Here is a 24,652-nt window from a genome sequence, read left to right as displayed (position 1 = left end):
AGTTTCAAGCTCATCATCAGATTCAACAACATCATGTTGTATTACTCTAGCAATTTGTTTATCAAGAAATTCACCAAATGGCACATCATCATTACCAAGCAAGGTACTAGCATCATCATAAGCATTATCCATAGTAGAAGTAGCATCATCAATAACTTGCGACATATCAGAATTAATAGCATGTGGTGGTGTTGCAAGTTTACTTATAACAGAAGGTGAATCTAAAGCAGAACTAGATGGCAGTTCCTTACCTCTCCTCGTCTTTGAGGGAAAAATCTTAGTCTTATCATCCTTCAGATTCTTGATAGTGATAATATGATAATAACCCCAAGTGACTCAACAAATATAGCTATGCTCCCCGGCAACGGCGCCAGAAAAAGGTCTTGATAACCCACAAGTATAGGGGATCGCAACAGTTTTCGAGGGTAGAGTATTCAACCCAAATTTATAGATTCAACACAAGGGGAGACAAAGAATATTTTAAGGTATTAGCAGCTGAGTTGTCAATTCAACCACACCAGGAGATTAATTATCTGCAACAAAGTGATCAGTAGCAAAGTAGTATGATAGTTTTGATAATAGTAGCAGTAACAGTGATAACGGTAACAGTGATAGCAGTAGTTTTGTAACAAGTGCAACAGTAACGATAACAATAGTAACTTAGTAAGAACAGTATAGGATAAATTCATATGCATTGGATCGGTGACTTGCTGGATGATATTCATCATGAGACAGTTATAACCTAGGGCAATACGACACAAGCTCCAGTTCATCAATATAATGTAGGCATGTATTCCGTAAATGGTCATACGTGCTAATGGAAAGAACTTGCATGGCATCTTTTGTCCTACCCTCCCGTGGCAGCGGGGTCCTATTGGAAACTAAGGGATATCAAGGCCTTCTTTTAATAGAGAACCAGAACAAAGCGTTAACACACGGTGAATACATGAACTCCTCAAACTATTGTCATCACCGGGAGTGGTCCCGACTATTTGTCACTCCAGGGTTGCCGGATCATAACACATAGTAGGTGACTATAACTTGCAAGATCGGATCTAGAACATGGATATAATGGTGATAACATAAACGGTTCAGATCTGAAATCATGGCACCCGGGCCCAAAGTGACAAGCATTAAGCATGGCAAAGTCATAGCAACATCGATCTTAGAACATAGTGGATACTAGGGATAAAGCACTAACAAAACTAACTCGATTACATGATGAATCTCATCCAACTCCTCACCGAACAGTGAACATACGAAGGAATTACTCACTCCTGGTGGGGAGCATCATGGAATTGGTGATGGAGAAGGGTTGGTGATGACGAAGAACGAAGACCCCCCTCTCCGGAGCCCCAAACGGACTCCAGATCTGGCCTCCCGATAAAGAGCAGGAGGTGACGGTGGCTCCGTCTCGTGGATCGCGATAATTCTTTCTCCCTGATTTTTTCTGAAAAAATAGGATTTTATAGCATCGGTTTCAGGGTCTGCGAGGCCGCCAGGTGGGGACAACCCACCTGGGCGCACCAGGAGAGGGGGGGTGCGCCCTGGTGGGTTGTGCCCATCCAGGTGCCCCTCTCCGGTAGGTCTTGGCTCCAGAAATTCTTGTTTATTGTATAAAAATTCCTCGCAAAGTTTCGTTCCATTCCGAGAACTTTTATTTCTGCACAAAAACAACACCATGGTAGTTCTGCTGAAAACAAGTCAGTCCGGGGTTAGTTCCATTCAAATCATGCAAATTAGAGTCCAACGCAAGAAGAAAAGCGTTAGAAAAAGTAGATACGTTGGAGACATGTTAGGAGAGCATCTTCATACCTTGAAGATTGCTAAGCGGAAGCGTTTATCAACGTGGTTGATGTAGTCATACACCTTCACGATCCGTTCCGATCAAGTACCAAACGTACGACACCTCCGCGTTCAGCACACATTCAGCTCGATGACATCCTCGCCTTCTTGATCCAGCAAGAGGGGCAAAGTAGTAGATGAGTTCTGGCATCACAACGGCGTGGTGACGGTGTTGGTGAAGAACAATCTCTCCAGGGCTTCGCCAAGCACAACGGAAACTATGACGGAGGATAAACTAGAGGGACGGGGTTGCCGGCACATGGCTTGGTGTATCTTGATGTGTTCCAGGTGCTAGCCCTGCCCCTCTATTTATATGTTGAGCCCTAGGGTCGTAACTTGGAGAAAGAGCCTCCTCAAAGTCGGTTTTTCCTGCAAGGAAGAGTCCTTCTCGAACTTCCAGAACCATACGCCACAGTCCTTGACGTCTGGCCCAGGGCTAGACGCTAGGGTCTCCAGCGTTTGCCCCCCGGGCTCTGCAAAACTCCTTTTGCACCGACTTAAAGCCCCGTGAGCCTTACCCCTTGGCCTAACCATATCATCCTATATATCAATCTTTACCTCCAGACCATTCCGAAGCTCCTCATCATGTTCGTGATCTCATTCGGGACTTGGAACAACATTCAGTCACCAACATACATAACTCATATAATACTATATCGTCAACGAACGTTAAGCGTGCGGACCCTACGGGTTCCAGAACTATGTAGACATGACCAAGACACCTCTCCGGTCAATAACCAATAGCGGAATCTGGATGCCCATATGGGCTCCTACATATTCTACGAAGATCTCTATCGGTCGAACCTTATGACAACATACATAATTCCCTTTGTCCATCGGTATGTTACTTGCCCGAGAATCGATCGTCGGTATCTTCATACCTACTTAAATCTCGTTACTGGCAAGTCTCTTTATTCGTTCCGTAATACATCATCTTTCAACTAACTCATTAGTCACTATGCCTGCAAGGCTTCTTATGATGTGTATTACTGAGAGGGCTCAGAGATACCTCTCCGATACTCGGAGTGATAAATCCTAATCTCGATCTATGCCAACTCAATAAACAACTTCGGAGATACCTGTAGAGCATCTTTATGATCACCCAGTTACGTTTGTGACGTTTGATAGCACACAAGGTATTCATCTGGTATCCGGGAGTTGCATAATCTCATAGTCGAAGGAATATGTATTTGACATGAAGAAAGCAATAGCAATAAACTGAACGATCAATTTGCTAAGCTAACGATGAGTCTTATCCATCACATCATTCTTCTAATGATGTGATCCTGTTATCAAATGACAACACATGTCTATGGTTATGAAACCTTAACCATCTTTGATCAACGAGCTAGTCTAGTAAAGGCTTATCAGAGACACAGGTATTTGTTTATGTATTCACACATGCATTTAAGTTTCCGATCAATACAATTCTAACATAAATAATAAACCTTTATCATGATTTAGGAAATATAATAATAACCATTTTATTATTGTCTCTAGGGCATATTTCCATCAACATCAACTCCTTTTAGGTGAGTTGGTTGTTGCGGTGTGCTTGATGCTAGAGAGTTGTGGATTTGAATCCCATGATGGTAATTTTGTTTTTCTCGTGTAGTGCGTGTGACAGAAGTGACAGTTTTCTCTGGCGAGCGCATGTGAAGTGCAACGAAAAAAGCTATGTAAAAGAAAGAATGGGTGTTCTACAAAAGGTAAGACTAAGAAAGAACTCATCATACTCATTCTTTTTTATCAAAAATGCCAAACGAAGGCCGAGCTTCATGGAGATCTTAATTTGAAAACTTAGAACTTTTCTGTTTCAAAAGATTGTGAAAAATACACGTATATCTAGAGACACAATGTATATATGCATATTTTTTAGGTTAAAATACATTAAAATTAGAGCTACAAAAGAAAAACAAATCCATGACTTTCTAACATATTTACCGTTCATCCTTAAAATTCAGGATTTTCTTTTCCAGCTCGCAATTCAAGATTTCATCCAAAAATGTTACACACATACACATTACATGCTTCTATACATGTGTATTTTCTTTTCTACAATTCTTTGAAACTAGATAGTATGATTTTTTTAAGTTAAGGCATCTACGAAGCTCGGTCTTCAGGATGCCTTACTCATCTTGTAATGTCTTCTCATGTGGCAAAACTAAAATAAGGTTGCCTTATTTTTTTTTAAACATCAGTACATACAAGCACTTATATATACACGCATACACTTATCCCTATGAACGCATATAAGCACATCATATCCTATGAGCACCTCCAAGAGACTGAGCCGACATATCATCTTGAGATTTTATAAAGTCATCATAGACGCCTCGTAGTCGACGGGAACTACTGAACATGTATCGCCGGAAATTTTTAAATAAATTCAGGATAAATGCGAGCATCAAAACTTGAATCGTACCATTGTCTACCTAACCATCCAATCATAGGATGGTTCGCGAGGCTGCCTTATTAATTATTGTACATACATCCTTTAATTATTTTGCCACGTCAGTATTTTGCTTGCATGATATTCTTCTTGGCACTTGTAGACCGAAGCCGCTCTGGCCCGCCTCTCAGCCCTTGTACAATGGGAGGTGCTTAAAGAGATGCTTAGAGAAATAAACCGGGTGTTTCTTAAGCACCGGTGCTTATTTGTACAGGATAGACGCTTAATGCTTAGGCCTTGTATAATGGAAGGTGCATAGGGGAGGTGCTTAGAAAAATAAATCAGACTTTCCTTAAGCACCGGGGCTTATTTGTACAGGGTAGACGCTTAACTAAGCGTCTCTTCTATAAAAATAGGCACTAGTACTTTAGAAAAACTTGGTTTATTTTTCTAAGCACCTCTCTAAGTACCTCCCATTATACAATGTCTAATTTGTATAAGATAGACGCTTAACTAAACGTCTCTTCTGTAGAAATAAGCAGCGGTGTTTCAGAAAAAACTCGGTTTATTTCCGTAAGCATCTCCTCTAAGCATGTGAGGCCACGAGGAGCGACCATCTGGTTTTGAGACAGCTCACGAAACCTCGTCTTGTCCTCCTCTGAGCCGGCGGCGAAGCGAGCGGCGGCGCTCTTCTCGACGACTACGTGGAGGAGACGAACCCGGCCATAAGTCCGTGTGGATTCAAGGTAGGCTTTGCTGAATCCCAGTCGAACCTGTGCTTCATTTTTGGCCGGATTAGCAGGCTAGGGTTTCGTCCGCGTTTGTGCAATTGTGGGTGGCGATTCCGAGCCCGGAATCTTGGGAGAAATCCGTCCATGTCCCCTGTGCTGCAGCACATTTTTTCTTCCACTTCTGCGTTGGTAGGAAGAAGCGGGTCTAGGGGATCACCCCTGCTTCACTGCAAGCCTGCGGTATTACTACTATTTTGTGCTCAGAACTTGAGGCTTCCATTGCACGGCTTCGATGTTTATGTTACATTATGGCATGTAGGATATCAATTCATTTGCATTTTTATTCAAGAACATTAGTCTTATTTTATCTGTTTTTCTGTAGAAAATGGATGAGAAGCCATACGATGGTGAAGTATTAACTCGTCGAGTTGAAGAACTCCAGCGGGGTACTCACTCATATCTGTCATATACAAGATTATCATTCATTCGTTTATACTTTCAATGATAACCCTAACATACTGATTGTTTCCTGTGCCAATAGAAGTTGCTCTCATTATATATAACACTTCAGCCTGCAGATTAGTGATTAGTTTGGCTACATTGTTTTCTCTGTGCAAGTAGTTCAATTCAGGACCCTCACCCCTTTTTGGAATGGAGGCACTCCAATGGAAATTCAGGGGGAATCGTACTAGTTCCTGGCTTCCTTCAATAATGACCTCAAGATATAAAAGCGGATAATGCACTAGAGTTCCTTCACTAATATGTACCCTGTCATAACTCAGCTATTCTCGCATATTTGAGTAGATAATTTTTGCGAAGAATGCAATAGTTTTTTTTAAATTTCTTTCACTCTGTTAATGGTGGCTTGCTGTACAATTTGGGAAAGTACATGAAGTAGCTGCTGAAGTCCTTGGCTAATTATGTTACATTGTTTCTGATAGACATTTTATGAGTCTTTATAATAATTCCAACCTTCTACAGCTTTGTTCAGTCATAGGAGTATCTTAGTACGCAGCAGTGTTGCTTCCTTTGGATGTCATGTGTACATGGTTAACATGTTGGAAACTATTGGCAGATGTTACTAGTAATCAGAGATTTTCAATGGAAGATCAATGTACCTATTTTCTCATACTTCAGATTGATGACCTTTTGAATGGAGAGAACACCATGTTCTGTTTTCTCAAGCTGCTCATGTAGACTAGTTGTTTTGGGAGTAGTTCCAGTTTTCATTCTTGTATTTCTTTTATGTGGGGGTATAGGTGTACACTTATTGATTGAAATATTCTTTGTTTGTCAGAACGTGATGAACTGAGAAAAGATATCGAGCAATTATGTATGCAACAAGCTGGGCCTGGTTATGTTTCTGTTGCAACTCGAATGCTTTCTCAGAGGTGCTTCCATAGGTTCTGTCCATGTTCCATTGTTATCATTGTAGTGAAAGTAAACCAATGTTTTGTTTTAACTATCCAGGACAACAGCTCTGGAGCAGGATATTGAGATCCTTCAGAAGAAGTTAAGTGGATGCTTAAGAGAGAACCAAAATTTGCAAGAGGAGCTTGCTGAGGCTTATCGAGTTAAGGTGTGCTTCTCTTCCTCGCTGCACTATTGTTTGTATCTGCATTTCTTTTTCTTTCTTCTGATGATTGCTTTACTTAAATTTTCAGAGCCAGCTTGCTGATTTATATGGTGCTGAGCTATCAAAGGTTTCATACTTTGACTTGTACAATCGACTGTTGTTGTTTTATCAATAATGTTGTAACTTTCCGATCAAAAAATAAATAAATAATGTTGTAGCTTTTGCCGACTAATGTTTAGTGGCAGATAATTTTATACTTCTCCATCATCCACGTACAAGCAGTATAGGGAGTGAAGTACCTTGAGCTTGAACATGGCATGCCATATCTATGCTCACTTATAGCTAGACCCACATATCATTCAGACAGTGCACAACTAAACAAAACACTAACAGTTGTGCTTATTTGAAATCTGCAGCCTGAAAGTAAAATATCATTTCAAGCATGATAGGCATATTCCGAGTCTTGGTTGGTCTTTTTAGAGAAGGTACCCTTTGGGACCTTTGCTTAATATTAATTTCACTTCAGTTAACTTGAAATAGACAATAAAGGCCTCATATGCTTACTTAAAATTTGATATTTTGTGGAATTTAGGTCACTAATTCTTTAACGTCCTAAAGTTCTGTTTACAAGAAATCTAGCTTATTGTGGAAATGACCTTCTATCCTGCAATGACAATGCAGACCAAGGAGCTAGAGCAGCAAGTGAGGTTTTTCCAGAGCAGCGTTGCTCAAGCATTTGCTGAACGAGATGGTTCATTGTTGGAGGTTCTTCTTGATTTACTTATTACGTCAATTCTGTATCTAAAGATGTAATGCTTTATACATGACATTTGAAATTGGTAGTGTGAGAAAGCAAAGGAGCGAGAAGAAGCAGGGTTAAAAATGTGTGCTACCTTTGAGGAAAGGTACTGTTACTCATTTCCTATTTCACATGTCTTGAACTGTTCTCTGGTATTTAAATATAATTGGTTTACTCTAAGAAAGATGAAATGTTAATGTGTCGTTTCACCAAGTTCCCCAGAGGCGAGTATAATGGAAACTGACTGGTATCTACAGTATCAAAGATCTTGACAAATAAGTGGTCTTGCAGTGTTTTTCTTTTTGGATGTGAGTTTGTTGGTTGTAAAATGGCCAGCATCCGATATTAATGTTGGCTGGTGCATTGACAGACCTGCAACTGCACATATTATGAGACACATCCTAATAAGAAAAGGGCACTAGTTAAGTTTGTAACAATGTTCTCTTGTTTAGCGAGGAAAGTGGAATCTTAGACCATGTACAATGCTAGGAGCTTAGAGCAGTGCTTAGAAAAACAAACCATTGTTTTCTTAAGCACCAGTAAATCTAGGAATAGTTTTCGATTGACCGGGTGCGCTGGGTCGGTTTTTGCGTCCGGCCTCGTTTGTTTCAGGTGTTAATGGGCTAACTCTCCTAAAAGTTTGGTTTAGTTTAGTTTCTCACAGCAAATGGGTGGGTATGGTCGGCTATGGGCCCAAACAGATCCGGTTACAAACAGTTTCAATCCACAGTTTAGACCGGTTGGTGGTATAGGTTTCGCTCCAAGTTCTCCAGCCCGACAGACACACAGTCTTCTCCGCTCGTCGACCACGCCTGCGACCGCCGCAGCTCGCCGTTCGCGACGGCTGCCGTCACTGCTCGCGCACGGCTCGCCAGCCCCCTCTGCGAAGACTATTCGAGGAAGGGAAATGGTTCCAGGAAATGATTCCAACCCTTACGTGCAGATCAGCAAGGGCCAGATCGGAGTTATTCGGCAGGCCGGCGGCGACTCCAGCATGTGGAGGAGCGGCAGGCGCCATGGTCGAAAGGAGAGGTGCGTCTGCGAGCATTGTGGAACATGAGACATTAAAGATGCCCTCTCGCGACGGGTGAGCGCGCCTGGTGGCGCCGCCTGATCTCCTCATTCCGGCCACCCCTGCATCCAACTCTTCTCAACCCGGAGCTCTGCTCCCTCGTGCTCCCGGCCATCCTTGTGCGCCATGGCTCCTCAACCCTGCTCCCAGCCCGTGTCCGCGCCGCAGGCAGCGGCGACAACGGCTGACCATCTGCCTGTGCCGGGTGCCGTCCCTGTGTCCTGCTGCTCATCAGATGTGCCCCGGCGTCCTCCTGCTTGGAGATACAGGGGGGAGAACGCGGGCATCATTACCTCGTGCGCGGGCCTCGGGAAGCCGGTGACGATGGCCACTCCATGCACAGATGGTTTTCGAACCATTTCAGGAAATGGTTCCAACCCACAGATGGACACTCAGTTTTAGTTCAGTTTGGGTGAAAAGTCAAATAGGTTTGGTTTTGGTTGGGTTGACGGGAATACAAATAGGTTTAGTTCGGTTTGGGTTGCCAAGTTTATCCATTCAGGTTTGGTTGAGGTATGGTGTAGTTTTCAAACTTTTCTCAGGATTAAGCACCAGTGCTTATTTGTGTACCAGAGGCGTCTAAAGCAAAACCGATTTATTTTTCTAAGCACCTGTACTCTACAAATAACCACTAGTGCTTAAAGCAAAATTGATTTATTTTTCTAAGCACATAGCATTGTACATGGCCTTATTTTGCCAGTGCTTAAATTTTCTTAACTTCCGGTGCGAGTTAAAATTTGTGCTGTGCATCTTGTTAGCATCTCTAACAAGACATGCGTACCATACTAAATGTACTGACACAAAGTTTAACTGTACATTCTTTACACAATTACTCCCTCCGTCCCATATTAATTGATGCTGAAACGGATGTATCCAGACGTATTTCACTGCTAGATACATCCATTTGAGCGTCAATTAATATGGGACGGAGGCAGTATATCGTTAGGGTGGTGACCACAGAACTTATTCTTTCTGTTTCTGCATTTGGTAGTTTCTTAAATCACAACTACACTTCACATAAGCTTTATTTAAGTATCCCACATTCAACGACGTTATGGAGAATGTCCTAGATTTGCTGCACTTTTCAGATAAGTGCAGAGTATCATGATTGTTAATTGGCAGGACGAGAGAATATCAAACTGCAATGGAAGATCAGAAACGTTTGAACGATGACCTGCAAATGGAGTTGACAGAACTAAAAGCGCATACAGAATCTTCCTTGAATGTAAGCATGCTTTTGATTTCTTATTGCCATTACTACCAGCATAAATCTGTGCAAGTTCACTTAAAAGTTTTTTTTCATACTGAAAAAGTACCAGATTTTAGTTGAGAGAACTAAAAGAGCATCCTAAATCCCTCTTGGATGTGCGCATGTTTTGTGTTGCTATGTCCGCAATGATTATCTGGTAATTTTTTCTGTTCAATGAAGGATTTAAAGGGAAAATCTTACCACTATAAGTTTGTAAATTTTTCTTTTGACATTGTCCATTTCATTTTTGCCACAGGGCTGTGTCACTGAGTAGTTGGCCCAACGAGAGAATGAAAAACAAAATGCAAAATATGGCTTGCTGTCAAAATCCTGAATAATGTCAGGATTTAAATAGTCTTGCCCATTTTTCCCGTCCAACTTTCTAATGTAAATTGCACTAAGGAGGACGTATATTATTGAGTGGTTTTGATGGACGCCTGAGTGTAAAATAATTTCCTTGACCTACTGCATATTTTTTATTTCTAATGTATGTGGTTGTCTGTACCTCGCCATCTACACTCAGTATATTTTAGATAAAAAAAGAATCCAACTGGGATCTGCCCTCTTTCATGCTGATTTGACGTGTTCAGTTCGCATCATTTGCACCACCCAATATATATCAGAATTGATCCTTCTTGATTGGGAGTTTGATGATTGATTCTGTTTCAGGTTATTAAAAAATTCTACGAAGTTCGTTCCAGAGAATGTGAATGCCCTTCAAACATTACTTTTGAAGAGAAATGTTCAATTCTTCTAGATGATTCTGCTGACAGTTGGAGTTTCAACCTGGATGGCGAAACCTCAACTTCGAAGTACATTGTAAACTTAAATCACTTTATCCATGAGAGATAATAATTCACTTGCAGATTGATATGTTTTATTTTTTCACTGTTTCAGTTTAAAATATACTCCTTCCGTCCCAAAATAAGTGTCGCTGATTTAGTATTTTGGGACGGAGGGAGTACCTAATACTTCTATTGAATTTTTATAATCCACTGTTGTAGGATATGTTTGTCTGGACAAGTTTATTTTGGGAACCTTAGAAATGCAAAAGATAGGGATGTGTTAAACTTTGATGTCAGTTATCACGTTTTTCTAAAATTCTAATAGGAAGCATCTCTACTTTGAACTTTAGCTTTCTCTAGTATAAATTACAGGACCTTACACGGAGACAGAAATTACAAAGTAACTGCATGTCTGATGGTTCTCAAGATTGTAAGTAAATAGTTATTCTATTTATAGGTTCGACTCTGCTAGAGATGATCATGCCCTCTCTGCCTGAATTAAGCAATGTAGTCTCAGTATAGAAAAGGACCTGGCTGTCAAAAATTCTCATTTGCAAAATCGATGCTCCACTGGTAATGTAGAAGTTTCCACATTCTGTATTATTATATATTTAAATGGCTGGAATAGTGGAATATATCGAAGTATGTTATAGACATAATCAGTTAAACTTAGTCAGACGTTCTGAATTTCTGATTGGGCAACATTAATAAATAGATAAATTAATAACATAAGCCTTGTATGCTTCTTTACAAGCGGCACACCAGCAAACTTATTTTTGTTACTTGACAGTTTCAATAATTTTATTGTTTCTAGTTGTATACACATTCACTGATCTTTTTTATGTAGGCATCTCTAGAACAGGAGAATGAGTCGCTTAAAGCTAAAATATCTAAGCTGCAAAGCAATCTAAGAATGGTAAGGTAAGTTTATCCATAGCAGAGACAAATAGTTTTTCGGCTTTCCTAAGAGATCTGTCATTTGGATGTCCAGAGTTTCGAAATTGAACATCACTTGCAAAGAAATGCACGAACACTGGAAAAGAAACAGGTACAAAAATTCAACTTATCATATCATTTTTTTTTTCTGACGGCACCTTAATGCGCTTAATGATGTATACACTTTGGAATGCAGGCACTCAGTGATGATCTTATGAGAAATGGTCTGTCTGCTCTTCAAAAAGTCTATACATATCAAAGGGCTGAAATTATGAAAATATTGGAAGAAGAATCACTTCTGTTAAGCACGGCTGTTAATGAGATTCAAGACAAGTTAACTCAAATTTGCATCAATGCTGAGATCATGGGTAACCCTGTTGGGAAGATGCAATGCTGTGACAGTAGTTGTAAAGACGTGCATGTTACTATGGATATTGGCCCTGAAACCATCCCCAAGGTTTGTTCAGAACATAATGAACTTTCTCAAGTCTTGCTTTTATGCGGAACCACTTCCTCTAGGAACCTTTTCCTCGATCTAGATTTGTGCTCACGAGTTATGGTGTAACTTGTGAAGAAATTGATAAATATTACTTAATAGTGTCAAATCTCCAGAACACCTTGATGAATATATCCTGGGTTGGCATACTTCTTTTTTACATTTAAATCAGATTGACTATTTATCTTGTGTAAGCAAGATACCATGTCCTTGCTTTTTTTAGATAGGTACTTTGTTGATGTGTTCCCCCTCTTTTTCCCGAAGAAAACATTTCTTGTAACACCCTGTTTTTCTGGGGTTCATTTTTTTAAAGGCAAAGGATGCTACACATTACTCAGATAATACTTTAGTACTGTATTTTAGTTGGACACATTGGAATTAATTTGTTATACCCTTTCTTATGCAAAATCAATTCCAAAAGCATTTGGGTTTGATTTTTGCAACTCCAAGTAAAAGCATTTGGGACAGAGGTAATACATGAGTATTGTTTGAATAATACACAACATCCTTTGCCTACTCTTCCGTTCCTTTTATAAGGTGTACTTTTTTTTCAAAAGTCAAACTTTTCTCTCCTTGACCAAGTTTATAGAAAAGACTACCAATATGTACAATACTAAATAAGTAAAATATGAAAATATATTTCATGATGTATCTAATAGCACTGATTCCTTTTCTTAGATGTTGCATCTTTTCTAGAAACTTAGTGAAGGATAGAGAAGTTTGACTTTTGAAAAAAATTAAGAGTTAATTACACTTTTGATACATAAACTTGCACTTGATGTACAGATTCATACATAAACTTGAAAAATGACACAAATCAGTCATACAACGTGTTTCAGGTACATTCAAGTACATTTCTGTCGTTTGCCGTTAACACTCCGTTAAGCTCTGCATGCCAGTTGGTCCACACTCAATACCTGCACATGGGGACCATCTGTCAGTGGCAAAGAAAGAAATAAAAATATAGCAAAACAATTGCGCGCAGTAGGAATCTATCTCGGCGCGTCACCTATCACGCTCCAGAAGCCAACCACTACATCACCTGCTACTATTTGTTAGTGTTACACATAGTTAACTTTTTGGATAGCAAGGAAACAATTGATCTGAAGCGAAATAGGCGCTGTACAAGGGGTTCGAACAATATTTTGAAAACTACTTTTCGGTTTTATTCCGGGAGGGACCGGAAAAAGTAGTTTCCGAAAACTCAGAAGTTTTGGTATTTTTTGTTCAAAATTTCAAAACAATTTTGAATTCAATTTTTTTGGTGTAAACATATATTCCTTTTAACCCCATATATGACAAATTGTGCCTCCTGTTCTAGCGGTCAGCTTCACTTGTTTATTCAGAGGGGTGCGGGTTCAAGGCATTGCTATGGTGCCTCGTCCATTTTTTCTTATGAAGAATGTTGAATATAACGCTAGAAAGGTCCAGTTTTTGCAAGATGTTTCGTGCGCCTTATCACTTGGAAGAATTTTTTATGTGAAAACATATGAATACGAGTTCTATTTGACATTATCTGACCTTGTAAATTGAAAATAAATAATTTTTTGAACGATATCAAAAACATTCGGGGCTCACCTAAATTTTCGGTAACCGGTCGACCGGGGAAAAACGGAGTTGAAAAACGCATGCACACAGTAAATCCTGTGCAATACACATTCTGGATTTGAATCAATTTACCTAATAAAATATATAATGGACTGTATGTTTGTACTAACAACAAATGCATCTGGTGCACTGGCTAACGCCTGAAGCTCGCTACGTCGCGAGTTCGAGTTCTGCTGGTTGCATTGCTTTTTGCTACATTTCTATTTCTTTCTGACACTGATAGGTGGAACCCACGCGCAAGTATGGAGTGTGGGCCAACTGGCATGTAGAGTTAACGGTAAACGATGGAAATGTACTTAAACGTTACCCGAAACACAAGTTGTAGGACCGATTTGTGCCATTTTTCAAGTTTATGTATGCATCTGTACATTGAGTGCAAGTACATGTATCAAAAGTGTAATTAACTAAAAAATTAATACTCCCTCCGTTCCTAAATATAAGTCTTTTTAGAGATTTCAAGGACTACATACGGATATATATAGACATATTGTAGAGTATAGATTTCACTCATTTTGCTCCGTGTGTAGTCCGCATTAGAATCTCTAAAAAGACATATATTTAGGAACGGAGGGAGTACATCTAGAAAGGATCAGAGGGAGTAGTTCCCTGAAGACTGGATGTCACAATTCTCTTTACAATTATATGACTTAACTTGTTATTGCATATATTGTAGGGTGATGTTCCTACAGGTTATTCTACAACTTTTGATGATTCAAAAGCACTTGCTCAAACTTTGCAGGAGAAGGTACAGCGTTACGCTGGTGCTTCTTTCTGCTTGAAATTCTCATATGGGCCTTTCTTTATATTAAATAATCTCACATTATGTTGAAATCTACTACAGATGGAGGCGCTTATGCTTTTCTCACAGGAACAAGAAAGATACCTGTTGGAAAAACAGAAGAACCAAGCTATTATAGAGGACCTTGAGAAGAACTTATCTCAAGTAGTACTTCCTACACTTTTGATGTCCATTATTTTCCTTTTACAATCTTTACAGTCTTATGAATCTTGAGTTATGCTGAGTGCTTTAAACTGTAAAGTACATGGAGAAATTTCACACGAATATTATGCCAGTCCACTTTTTTCTACTAGAAAATCAGTATTTTCTGGAAATGCAAAATTAGAGGTGTGGTTGTTATAGTAAAATCTGGTGAAGTCCTATTGTAGAACCGAACCGGAGCCGGAGCCGGAACCGGAACCAGAGCATCGGCAGCAGTCAATGCACAACTGTGAGGGCTAGGGCTACTGTACTTGTTTAGCCATGTCACCAAAGTCTGGACTAGTTGTCGACCTCCGATGGTGTTTTGAATTTAACTGTGAGTTCATCGGCGTACACAGACGCGTGGTTAGTTTACATAGATGCAAGGACTACACCATTAACACCGGTGAACGATTATTACTATGATGGTCTATGAAACAATTAGATCTGTTCAACACCTTCAGTGTATCACATGTTTGGAGCTAGTGCAAAAAACTTAAATTATTTTGCAATTAACGCTCCAGCAAATATCAAGGACTTTATAGAGGCACGGATGAGGCTGGATTTAGTATGCAAACAGGCCATTCTGTTTTCTGTTTTCCTCTTGGACTCTTCTCTTTCACAGCATCTTGGAAGTTTATCTTTACGGTACATACTAGAGCATGCAACATTGGATGCACATCTTGTAACTTGCTTGTACCTGTTCTATACAGGTTAAAGATGAAAAAGTGAAGGTCTTGATGGAGTTAGCAAAACTGAAAGAAGCTTATCTCCTGAAATGGTAAGCTTTATGTGCAGCAAATCATCATACTGGATCATGTTTGTAATATTTACTTAACATTTTGAGTATCGTTTCCTGGGTGTAATATACATTCTTCTTCTTATCACTATATATATATTTTCTTCTTATACAGCAGCTCTACTGCAAATGATGGTCATGGTATTGTTGATACTCCAAAAATCACTTCTGGGCATGACCAACAAGGGATGCTGAAGACTATTCTTAACAGAACATCTCTAAGACAATGGATAAAAAAGGAAAATAATACTGGGCATGAGAGCTCTGGTGGAAATGACCAGACAGTTTGTAGAGGGTGCTCAGTAGATCTATCAAGGTTTCTGATAATACACACAAATTACTTTTTTGGTTCATTCCCATCACACTTAGTCTTTCTATTAGCTAAATATGACCCCAATATGCTGCATCCTAGACTATATTTTTGCCATAATCTTATCTGCACTTACAATTTTGTTCTGCGAATTTTTTAAATTTCATGCTACTTCATGACAGGATGAAAGTTGAAAATGCTACCCTTTTGGAAAGTGTTGCTACTGTGGAACGTCTCACTTCTTTGGTTCATAGGCTGCACAGAGTGCTTATGAAGGTAGGGCACTTTTCTTTAATCGAATTATTAGCTTTAGCAGTATTATGTGATACCCATCTTTTGTATCCTAACCATTTTTTGTCAGGTATATGATGATGTCAAATCCGGGTGTTCTTTGGAGAGTAGTTATGAAGCACTGAGCAGTCTTATAACAGAAGCAAACCTTATGAGAACGGCTCTGGGCGTCGTTCTCCCAGTAAGCTGGTCAGGGGATTCATCAGGTGGTATCACTTCAGACTCGCCTAAATCATCAAAATCCGAAAAGGTGGATCCCCTTGGTTCCGCTAGCATGGAGATGTTGGAGCTACTTATATTGGCCGCGGATATCCTCAGAGAGAGCTTCATGTTGAAGAAATGATTAAGGATTCAGAAGCATGTATACAATTTAATCTATAGAGAGAATTGTCCGCTTGAGTTGATTTCTTAATGTGCACTGCTACTGTGTAAATGTGCGGAAGTGGAAACTGCTGCAAAATGTTTGTATATGAAGCTGATGGTCTGCATGCCAAAGAGATGGTAAATCCTGCAAACTGATGATTTTGCATGTCAAAATTTACCAGCTAGTACTTGTTGACAAATTACATGCATGAGTGAGCGTCTGTGCCATTTTTAATCGCAAAAGATGACAAGAGTTTGTTCCGCAAATTCGCTAAGCGGTACGTGACCAGCCAAGTGAAGGCACAATTGTAACATGCGGTATCACTCAACTATCTAACTACAGATAAAAACACAAGCAATTAAGTAATGGAGTTGATGATTAAACCACCAACTGTTCAATTATTTATTTATTATATCCAAGTACAAGCCTCACTTTATTCTCGCTTGCAACAGTACATCAGGATCAAATCGACGGTGATGCAAGAAGCGTGGCTTGTTACTAGTAGGAAAAGGGTCAAACGTGAAGCACATTAGTGCCGGTTTGAATTTGAGCCGGCACTAATGTGTACATTAGTGCCGGTTCCAACGGCTAGCCGGACCGCTCTCATTAGTACCGATTCGTGGCGAACCTTTAGCATCGGTTCGTGTCACGAACCGGTACTAAAGTGAGTGGTGGCATGATGTTGTCAGTCCGGGGCCCCTCCAGCACCTTTAGTACCGGGTCGTATTACGAACCGGTACTAAAGGTCGTCCTACATAGACCCTTCGTCCACCCGAGCTCGCTCTGTTCTTCCCTTTTTCCCTCTCCTCTCTGTTCTTTCCCCTCTTCCTCTCAAGCTCATCACACATTTTGCCCAAGATTTGAACGCCCCCATCCATTCAAATGATCACAAAGGTTAGCAACTCTTTCCTTTCATCTCTCATTGCTAGATTAGCTCATGCAATGCTTTATATAGTGATTGATTTTTAAGTTTAGTAATTTGGGAGAAATTATATATATGTGCTAGTATTTGATTTATATGCAATTTGAGGTCAAAAATAACACTTAGTTTTGCATATGTAGGTGTGGTTTATTTAGTACCTTCTAAATCTCCGTCGTAACCACCGTCAATCGCTCGCAACGTCCCATCGCCGGCACCACCTTGTGGTGAGCCTCTTGTTCATGAAGTTTTATATAAAAAAATGATGTTTGTGTGATTTGGATATATAGTTACTCGTATAATTATCTTATCCATACGTTGTTTGTTATGCATAGTGCCATGGTTTTGATATCCGTCCCCGTCGGTCCTCGTCCGGGTTATGATTCGGATGTGGTATATTCTCTTTTAAAACTATTCATTGCATTTCGTGTTTATGACAAATTATGCCCATCAAGTTGACATAGATATTTGTATGTAGGAGGTAGTTGAACCCGAAATTCCAATCGACCCTATTGTCGAGAGGTTAAATTTAGTTGAAAGAGAAAACGAGGATCTGAAGGAAAAATTGAAAAGAATTCCCTATTGTCGAGAGGTTAAATTTAGTTGAAAAAGAAAACGAGGATCTGAAGGAAAAATTGAAAAGAATTGAGGGGGAGAAGATGGAATTGGAGTTGCATGTTGCCGATGTCGTCGATGATCACAAGATTAAGATGGAGAAAATGCTCTTGAAGATTAGAAAGATTAGAAAATATGCCATTCATAGTGAGGCTTGATATCATTATGCTGTTGGATCAATTGTTACCTTAGTTGCGATCTTGATCACATTTGTTATTGCATTTAAATTCTTTAGCTAGAGAGTTATTTGTTTATTGCATTGAAGTGTTGTATGCTCTTTATGTATGAACTTTATGTATTGTATTAATTTGATGTTTTCGGTGCTGTGTATTAAAGATGAGCCGGCAATGGATGTACGATGACCGATGCTCTCCCGAGTTCATTAATGGCGTGCGTACTTTTCTGCTTGCGGCTGAGGCAAACAAGCGAGCAGATGGTTTTATGCATTGTCCATGTGCTGGCTGTAAGAATGGTCGTAATTACTCTACGTCAAGAACCATTCACGTCCACCTGTTTGAGTCCGGTTTCATGCCCCACTATAATGTTTGGACCAAGCATGGAGAAAGAGGGGTTATGATGGAAGAAAATGAAGAAGAAGAGGACGACGACAACTATCCTGGCCATGTGTTCCCTGAATATGATGATACAACAATGAGGGAAGAAGCTGAGCCGGTAATGCGGGAAGAAGCTGAGCCGGCAATGCGGAAAGAAGCTGAAGAAGAGGCATCTGATGAGCTCGTTGATGATCTAGGTCGGGCCATTGCCGATGCAAAGAGAAACTGCACAAGTGATTTGGAGAAGAAGAAGTTGCAGCGCATGTTAGAGGATCACAAAAAATTGTTGTATCCGAATTGCGAAGGTGACAAGAAAAAGCTGGGCACCACACTGGAATTGCTGTAATGGAAGGCAGAGAATGGTGTATCTCACAAGGGATTTGGAAAGTTGCTGGTAATGATAAAGGATATGCTTCCAAAGGACAACGAATTGCCCGAGAGTACGTACCAAGCAAAGAAGGCTGTCTGCCCTCTAGGGTTAGAGGTGCAGAAGATACATGCATGCCCTAATGATTGCATCCTCTACCGCCGTGAGTACGAGGATTTGAACGCTTACCCGGTATGCGGCGCATTGCGCTATAAGGATCAGCCGCGATGACCCTGGTGATGTCGAGGGCGAGCGCCCCAGGAAGAAGATTCCTGCCAAGGTGATGTGGTATGCTCCTATAATACCACGGTTGAAATGTTTGTTCCAAAACAAAGATCATGCCAAGGCGATGCGATGGCACAGAGAAGACCGTAAGAAAGACGGAAAGTTGAGAGTACCCGCTGACGGGTCGCAGTGGAGAAAAATCGAAAGAAAGTACGGGAAGGAGTTTGCAGATGACACAAGGAACATATGGTTTGGTCTAAGCGCAGATGGCATTAATCCTTTTGGGGAGCAGAGCAGCAACCATAGCACCTGGCCTGTGACTCTATATTTGTATAACCTTCCTCCTTGGTTGTGCATGAAGCGGAAGTTCATTATGATGCCAGTGCTCATCCAAGGCCCTAAGCAACCCGGCAACGACATTGATGTGTACCTAAGGCCATTAGTTGAAGAACTCTTACAACTGTGGAATGGAATAGGTGTACGTGCGTGAGATGAGCACATGGGGGAAGAATTTGACCTAAAGGCGTTGCTATTCGTGACCATCAATGATTGGCCTGCTCTCAGTAACCTTTCAGGACAGACAAATAAGGGATACCGCGCATGCATGCACTGTTTGGACGATACCGACAGTATATATTTGGCTAATTGTAAGAAGAATGTGTACCTGGGACATCGTCGATTTCTTCCGAGTAGGCATCCCGTAAGAAATAAAGGCAAGCATTTCTCCGGTGAGGCGGATCACTGGACGAAGCCTCGCCACCGTACTGGTGCTGATGTACATGATATGGTCAAGGATTTGAAGGTGGTCTTTGGAAAGGGTCCTGGTGGACAACCTGTTCCGAATGACGCTGACGGACGCGCACCCATGTGGAAGAAGAAATCTATATTTTGGGACCTGCCCTATTGGAAAGACCTAGAGGTCCGCTCCGCAATCGACATGATGCATGTGACGAAGAATCTTTGTGTGACCCTGCTTGGCTTCTTGGGCGTGTATGGGAAGACAAAAGATACACCTGAGACATGGGAGTACCAGCAACGTATGCACGGAAAAGACGGCATATATCAGGGTCATGCAAGCTACGCTCTTACCAAAGAAGAGAAGGAAATCTTCTTTGAATGCCTGCTTAGTATTAAGGTACCGTCTGACTTCTCGTCGAATATAAAGGGAATAATAAACATGACAGAGAAAAAGTTTCAGAACCTAAAGTCTCATGACTGCCACGTGATTATGACGCAACTGCTTCCGGTTGCATTGAGGGGGCTTCTATCGGAAAACGTTCGATTAGCCATTGTGAAGCTATGTGCATTTCTCAATGCAATCTCTCAGAAGGTAATCGATCCAGAAATCATACCAAGGTTAGAGAATGATTTGGTGCAATGTCTTGTTAGTTTCGAGTTGGTGTTCCCACCATCCTTCTTCAACATCATGACGCACATCCTAATTCACCTATGCGAAGAGATTAACGTTTTTGGTCATGTATTTCTACACAATATGTTTCCCTTTGAGAGGTTCATGGGAGTCTTAAAGAAATATGTTCATAACCGTGCTAGGCCAGAAGGAAGCATCTCCAAGGGCCATGAAAATGAGGAGGTCATTGAGTTTTGTATTGACTTTATTCCTGACCTTAAGCCGATTGGTGTTCCTGAATCGCGGCATAAGGGCAGATTGGATGGAAAAAGCATGCTAGGAGGGGAACAAATAATATGTATGGACGGACATTCTCTCACTGAAGCACACTACATAGTTCTACAGAATTCTGCTTTGGTGGCTCCGTATATGGATGAACACAAGAATTTGCTACGCTCCAAACACCCGGAGCGGTCTGATGACTGGATTACACGTGAACAAATCAGGAGTTTCGCCAGCTGATTGCAGACACGTACCATGCATGACACCTCTATTGAAGATGTACTTACTGTCCCAGTTACCATCTTCGAATATAATGACTTTCAAAGGGTACGAGATAAATGATAATACATTTTACACGATCGCCCAAAATAAGAAGAGCACCAACCAAAACAGTGGTGTCCGCTTTGATGCAGAAACTAAGACAGGAAAGGAAACATATTATGGTTATATACAGGACATATGGGAACTTGACTATCGACGTGGTTTGAAGGTCCCTTTGTTTTGGTGCAAATGGGTCAATATGACACGAGGCGGGGTAACGGAAGACCCGCAGTACGGAATGACAACAGTGGATCTCAACAATCTTGCGTATGCAGACGAACCATTCGTCCTAGCCAATGATGTGGCACAGGTTTTCTATGTGAAGGACATGTCTACCAAGCCAAGAAAAAGAAAAGATAAGGAAGCGAATGCATCGTACGATGAGCCAAAGCGGCACATAGTTATTTCTGGAAAGAGAAACATCGTGAGAGTGGATGACAAGACAGACATGTCAGAAGATTATGAAAATTTTGATGAAATTGCTCCATTCACAGTGAATATTGACCCGAGCATCCCGTTAAATGATGAAGATTTTCCATGGTTACGGCGCAAAGGGACACACGCGAAGAAAAAGTTTCACACCTAAAGATCTGGGATGTGATCGGCTTCACTATCATCACTTTCTTCTGTGTTTCACACCCAGGAGGGAATCTCTGTAATAGTTAGGGTAGTTATGTGTTTTGGCATTTGAAACATGAAGAAATTTTATGTGCAAACAAATTCTTTCATGCCTTTACTGATTTTTTAAAGCTAAATGACCCTGGAATTGAAAAGCATTTCAAACGAACTCAGAAAAGGTTGAAATTGGCATGGTATCATAATTTCACCCACATAGCATGTGCAAAAAAGTAGAGAGGGTTACCACAAAAACTGGATGCACTTCGTGTACTAAATGGATAATCTCTTTCGAAGTATCAGGGTTTCGGACAAAAACTCATCCGTTACAAAAGGAATTTCATTTTTTAAATAACCTAAGCATTACCAAATTGAATATAATAATAAAACACACTAATATTAAACATAAGAAAAAAGAATCACTGAAAAATCTATTCTCAAAGTTAAGTTATTCACAAACTAGTGATTCACATAAATTTCAAATAAATCAAAATTTAAACTATTCAAATTTGTAAACTACCGGTACTAACAGAAAGTTTGTAATTTTTTGTACCTAAAGCAAAAATATTCACAAAGAAACTCTAAATACAGCAAAAAAACAACTCAAACAAAAATAAATAAAGTAAAAAAAAGAAAGAAAAAAAGCCCACCTACTGCGCCATAGCGGCCTGCATACGATTAGAAACCCAACCTGTTGTTGGGCCAGGATGCAGGCCCGCAAAGGCCCAGTAGGCCCACAGGGCAGCATAGAACATTTAGGCCCAGTAGGCCTGCTTTGGAGAGGAGCTTGAGGGAGCTACCGCACTGGGGCTTATAAACCAGTGCGGACGCCCCTCGGCTAGCAAGGTGGGACTAAACATTTCGCACCGCACTTGTGCCAGCGCACCCCCTTTAGTGCCGGGTGGTAGCACCAACCGGTACTAAAGGGGGGCCCTTTAGTACCGGTTGGAGCCACCACCCGGCACTAAAGGGGTGCGGTTCCCGCCGCTTGGCCTGGCCAAAACAGGCCTTTAGTACCGGTTGGTGGCTCCAACCGATACTAAAAGTCCATCCTATATAACTAAACACTTCAAAAATTTCAGTTTCTCCTCTGATTCTTCTCCTCTGCCCCGTCGCCCGCCGCCCCCGTCTCCATAACCCTTGTCGCCGCCCCCGTCCCCGTCGTCGCCACCCCGTCGTCCCCGTCCCCGTCCCCGTCGTCCCCGTCGTCACCGCCGCGCCGTCCCGGCCCGGCCCGCGTCGTCCCCGTCCCCGTCATCGCCGCCCCGTCCCCGTCGTCGCCGCGTGCCCCGGCCCGTCCCCGTCGTCGCCGCCCCGTCCCTGTCCCCGTCGTCGCCATCCCCGTCGTCGCCGCGCCCGTCGCCGTCCCCGTCGCCGCCCCCCGTCGCCTCTCGCCTCGCCGGTGAGCACACACACACACACATATAGCATTGTTAGAAAATTTTCTTTTTTTAGTTATAGAAATAGTTAGTTATATAGCATTGTTAGAAATGTTATAGAAATGTTAGAATTGTTAGAAATTTTTCTGTTTTTTAGTTATAGAAATAGTTATAAAAAAGTTAGAAAATTTTCTTTTTTAGTTATAGAAATATTAGAAATATTATACAAATGTTAGTTATATATATAGAAATGTTATAATTTTTTTCTTCTGTTTTTTAGTTATAGAAATATTAGAAATGTTATAGAAATGTTAGTTATATAGCATTGTTAGAAATGTTAGTTATATAGAAATGTTAGAAATTTTAGTTATCAAAATCCAATCATTAAAAAAATGTTACTTTTTACAGGCATATAGCTAGTATTTGTTCTCGACGATGCCCGGCTCGCATCCTCGCCGTCGACCCGTCCGCGACGACGTCCGGCTGACCCATGTCCGGGACTAGGCTCCGCCGGGCTGGCACTGGGAGGTGCTGCCTGGAGGGGCGCGCCGCTTGATGAGGAACGCGGCCCCGGGTCCCGTCGTCGACCCTGATCTCGTTTGGTGGCGTTCGCGTGGGCCAGTTTCGGTGCGGAGGGAGCCGGCCCCGCCGGAGGTGGTACGTCGCCGTGTCAGGGAGGAGGACGAGCACGTCCATCGCTACATGGTTGCGTTAGAGGGAGGCAGGTTCTCCAATACCTGGCAGTTTCTTTAGGGATCTCACTTCAGCTATGATCCTGTGAGGGTTCCTTCTCTTTGGGTGTCCATCGCCCGCGCTGCAGGAACCGCGAGTGTCCTAGATTCTTCTGTAGTATTCGATCTTTATTAGCTACCTAGCTAGTGATGTACTCGATATATAATATTTGAGACGATGTATTCGAGATTATATATTATTCGAGACGATGTATTTGAGATTATATCTATTATTCGAGATGATGTATTCGAGATTATATCTATTATTCGAGACGATGTATTCGAGATTATATCTATTATTCGAGACGACGTATTCGAGATTATATTCGATGATGCTTATTATGTACTATGATTGATTCAGTTTTTCCTTATTAATTGATTGCATCCATGCATTGTAATTTGAATATATTTCTTTTGGATTAGTTAAACAAAACCTATGGCGAACAATACCGGCAGAGAGGGAGAAGAGGATTATCCCAATATGGCCCTGTTCAATATCATACGCAATCCTTGCGGGCCAGATGATGATCATAATGAAGAAGATTATGATGGCTCCGAATATCTAAACAACACCGGGGAGGGTGATATGATATTCGATCGGGACGACCGAATTGATGAAGTCGTGAACTATGAACATGACGAAGAAAATGTTGATCTTGAAACAATAAAGACCGGCGAGGTATATATATTTATATAAACAGGCATCTGGTGATCATCACATGTTTTAAATTGACTTCAAGATATATTAACGAATCGATCTTTCTTCTTTCAGCCATCCGGATCGAGCAAATCTTCAGGCAACAGGACGAAACAAGGCCCGAACAAAAAGTTGAAGGAGGGCGTAAAATACAATATCGAGGCAATCAGACCTAATGGCGAACCATTCACGCCTAAGAAGATTGCGGACAAGTTCATTCGTCAGTGCGGAGTTCTTGTGAAGGACCAACTCCCGATCTCCCTTCAAGAATGGAGAGAGCCATCAAAGCCACGTCCAGGAGTTACTTTTGTCGACGACAGACAAAAACAGTTGCTTTGGGAAATGCTCATGGAACATTTCACCCTAC

General features: G+C 41.1%; 1 protein-coding gene across 3 annotated transcripts; it reads left to right on the top strand.

The window, feature by feature from the left end:
• Positions 1–4,807: 4,807 nt before the first annotated feature.
• On the top strand, positions 4,808–16,434 carry MEE13 (myosin heavy chain-like protein). 3 transcript variants are annotated; one of them, XM_048715140.2, is made up of 18 exons: positions 4,809–4,983; positions 5,351–5,414; positions 6,266–6,359; positions 6,439–6,547; positions 6,633–6,671; positions 7,226–7,309; positions 7,388–7,449; positions 9,538–9,640; positions 10,334–10,483; positions 11,297–11,365; positions 11,441–11,497; positions 11,582–11,842; positions 14,163–14,234; positions 14,331–14,432; positions 15,182–15,249; positions 15,386–15,583; positions 15,760–15,853; positions 15,939–16,434. In XM_048715140.2, the coding sequence occupies exons 2-18, from the start codon at positions 5,354–5,356 to the stop codon at positions 16,209–16,211; spliced, it is 1,896 nt and encodes a 631-aa protein (XP_048571097.1). In that variant the 5' UTR covers positions 4,809–4,983; positions 5,351–5,353; the 3' UTR covers positions 16,212–16,434. The 3 variants fall into 3 exon arrangements, with proteins under 3 accessions (XP_048571098.1, XP_048571097.1, XP_048571096.1); XM_048715139.2 differs by having other exon boundaries at positions 15,383–15,583; XM_048715141.2 differs by lacking the exon at positions 15,386–15,583 and having other exon boundaries at positions 4,808–4,983.
• The last annotated feature ends 8,218 nt before the right edge of the window (positions 16,435–24,652 follow it).

Source organism: Triticum urartu, chromosome 4A (assembly GCF_056163025.1).
Source record: "Triticum urartu cultivar PI428250 chromosome 4A, HENAU_Tu73, whole genome shotgun sequence".
Classification (NCBI taxonomy): domain Eukaryota; kingdom Viridiplantae; phylum Streptophyta; class Magnoliopsida; order Poales; family Poaceae; genus Triticum; species Triticum urartu.
This window is presented reverse-complemented; position numbering and strand designations above follow the sequence as displayed.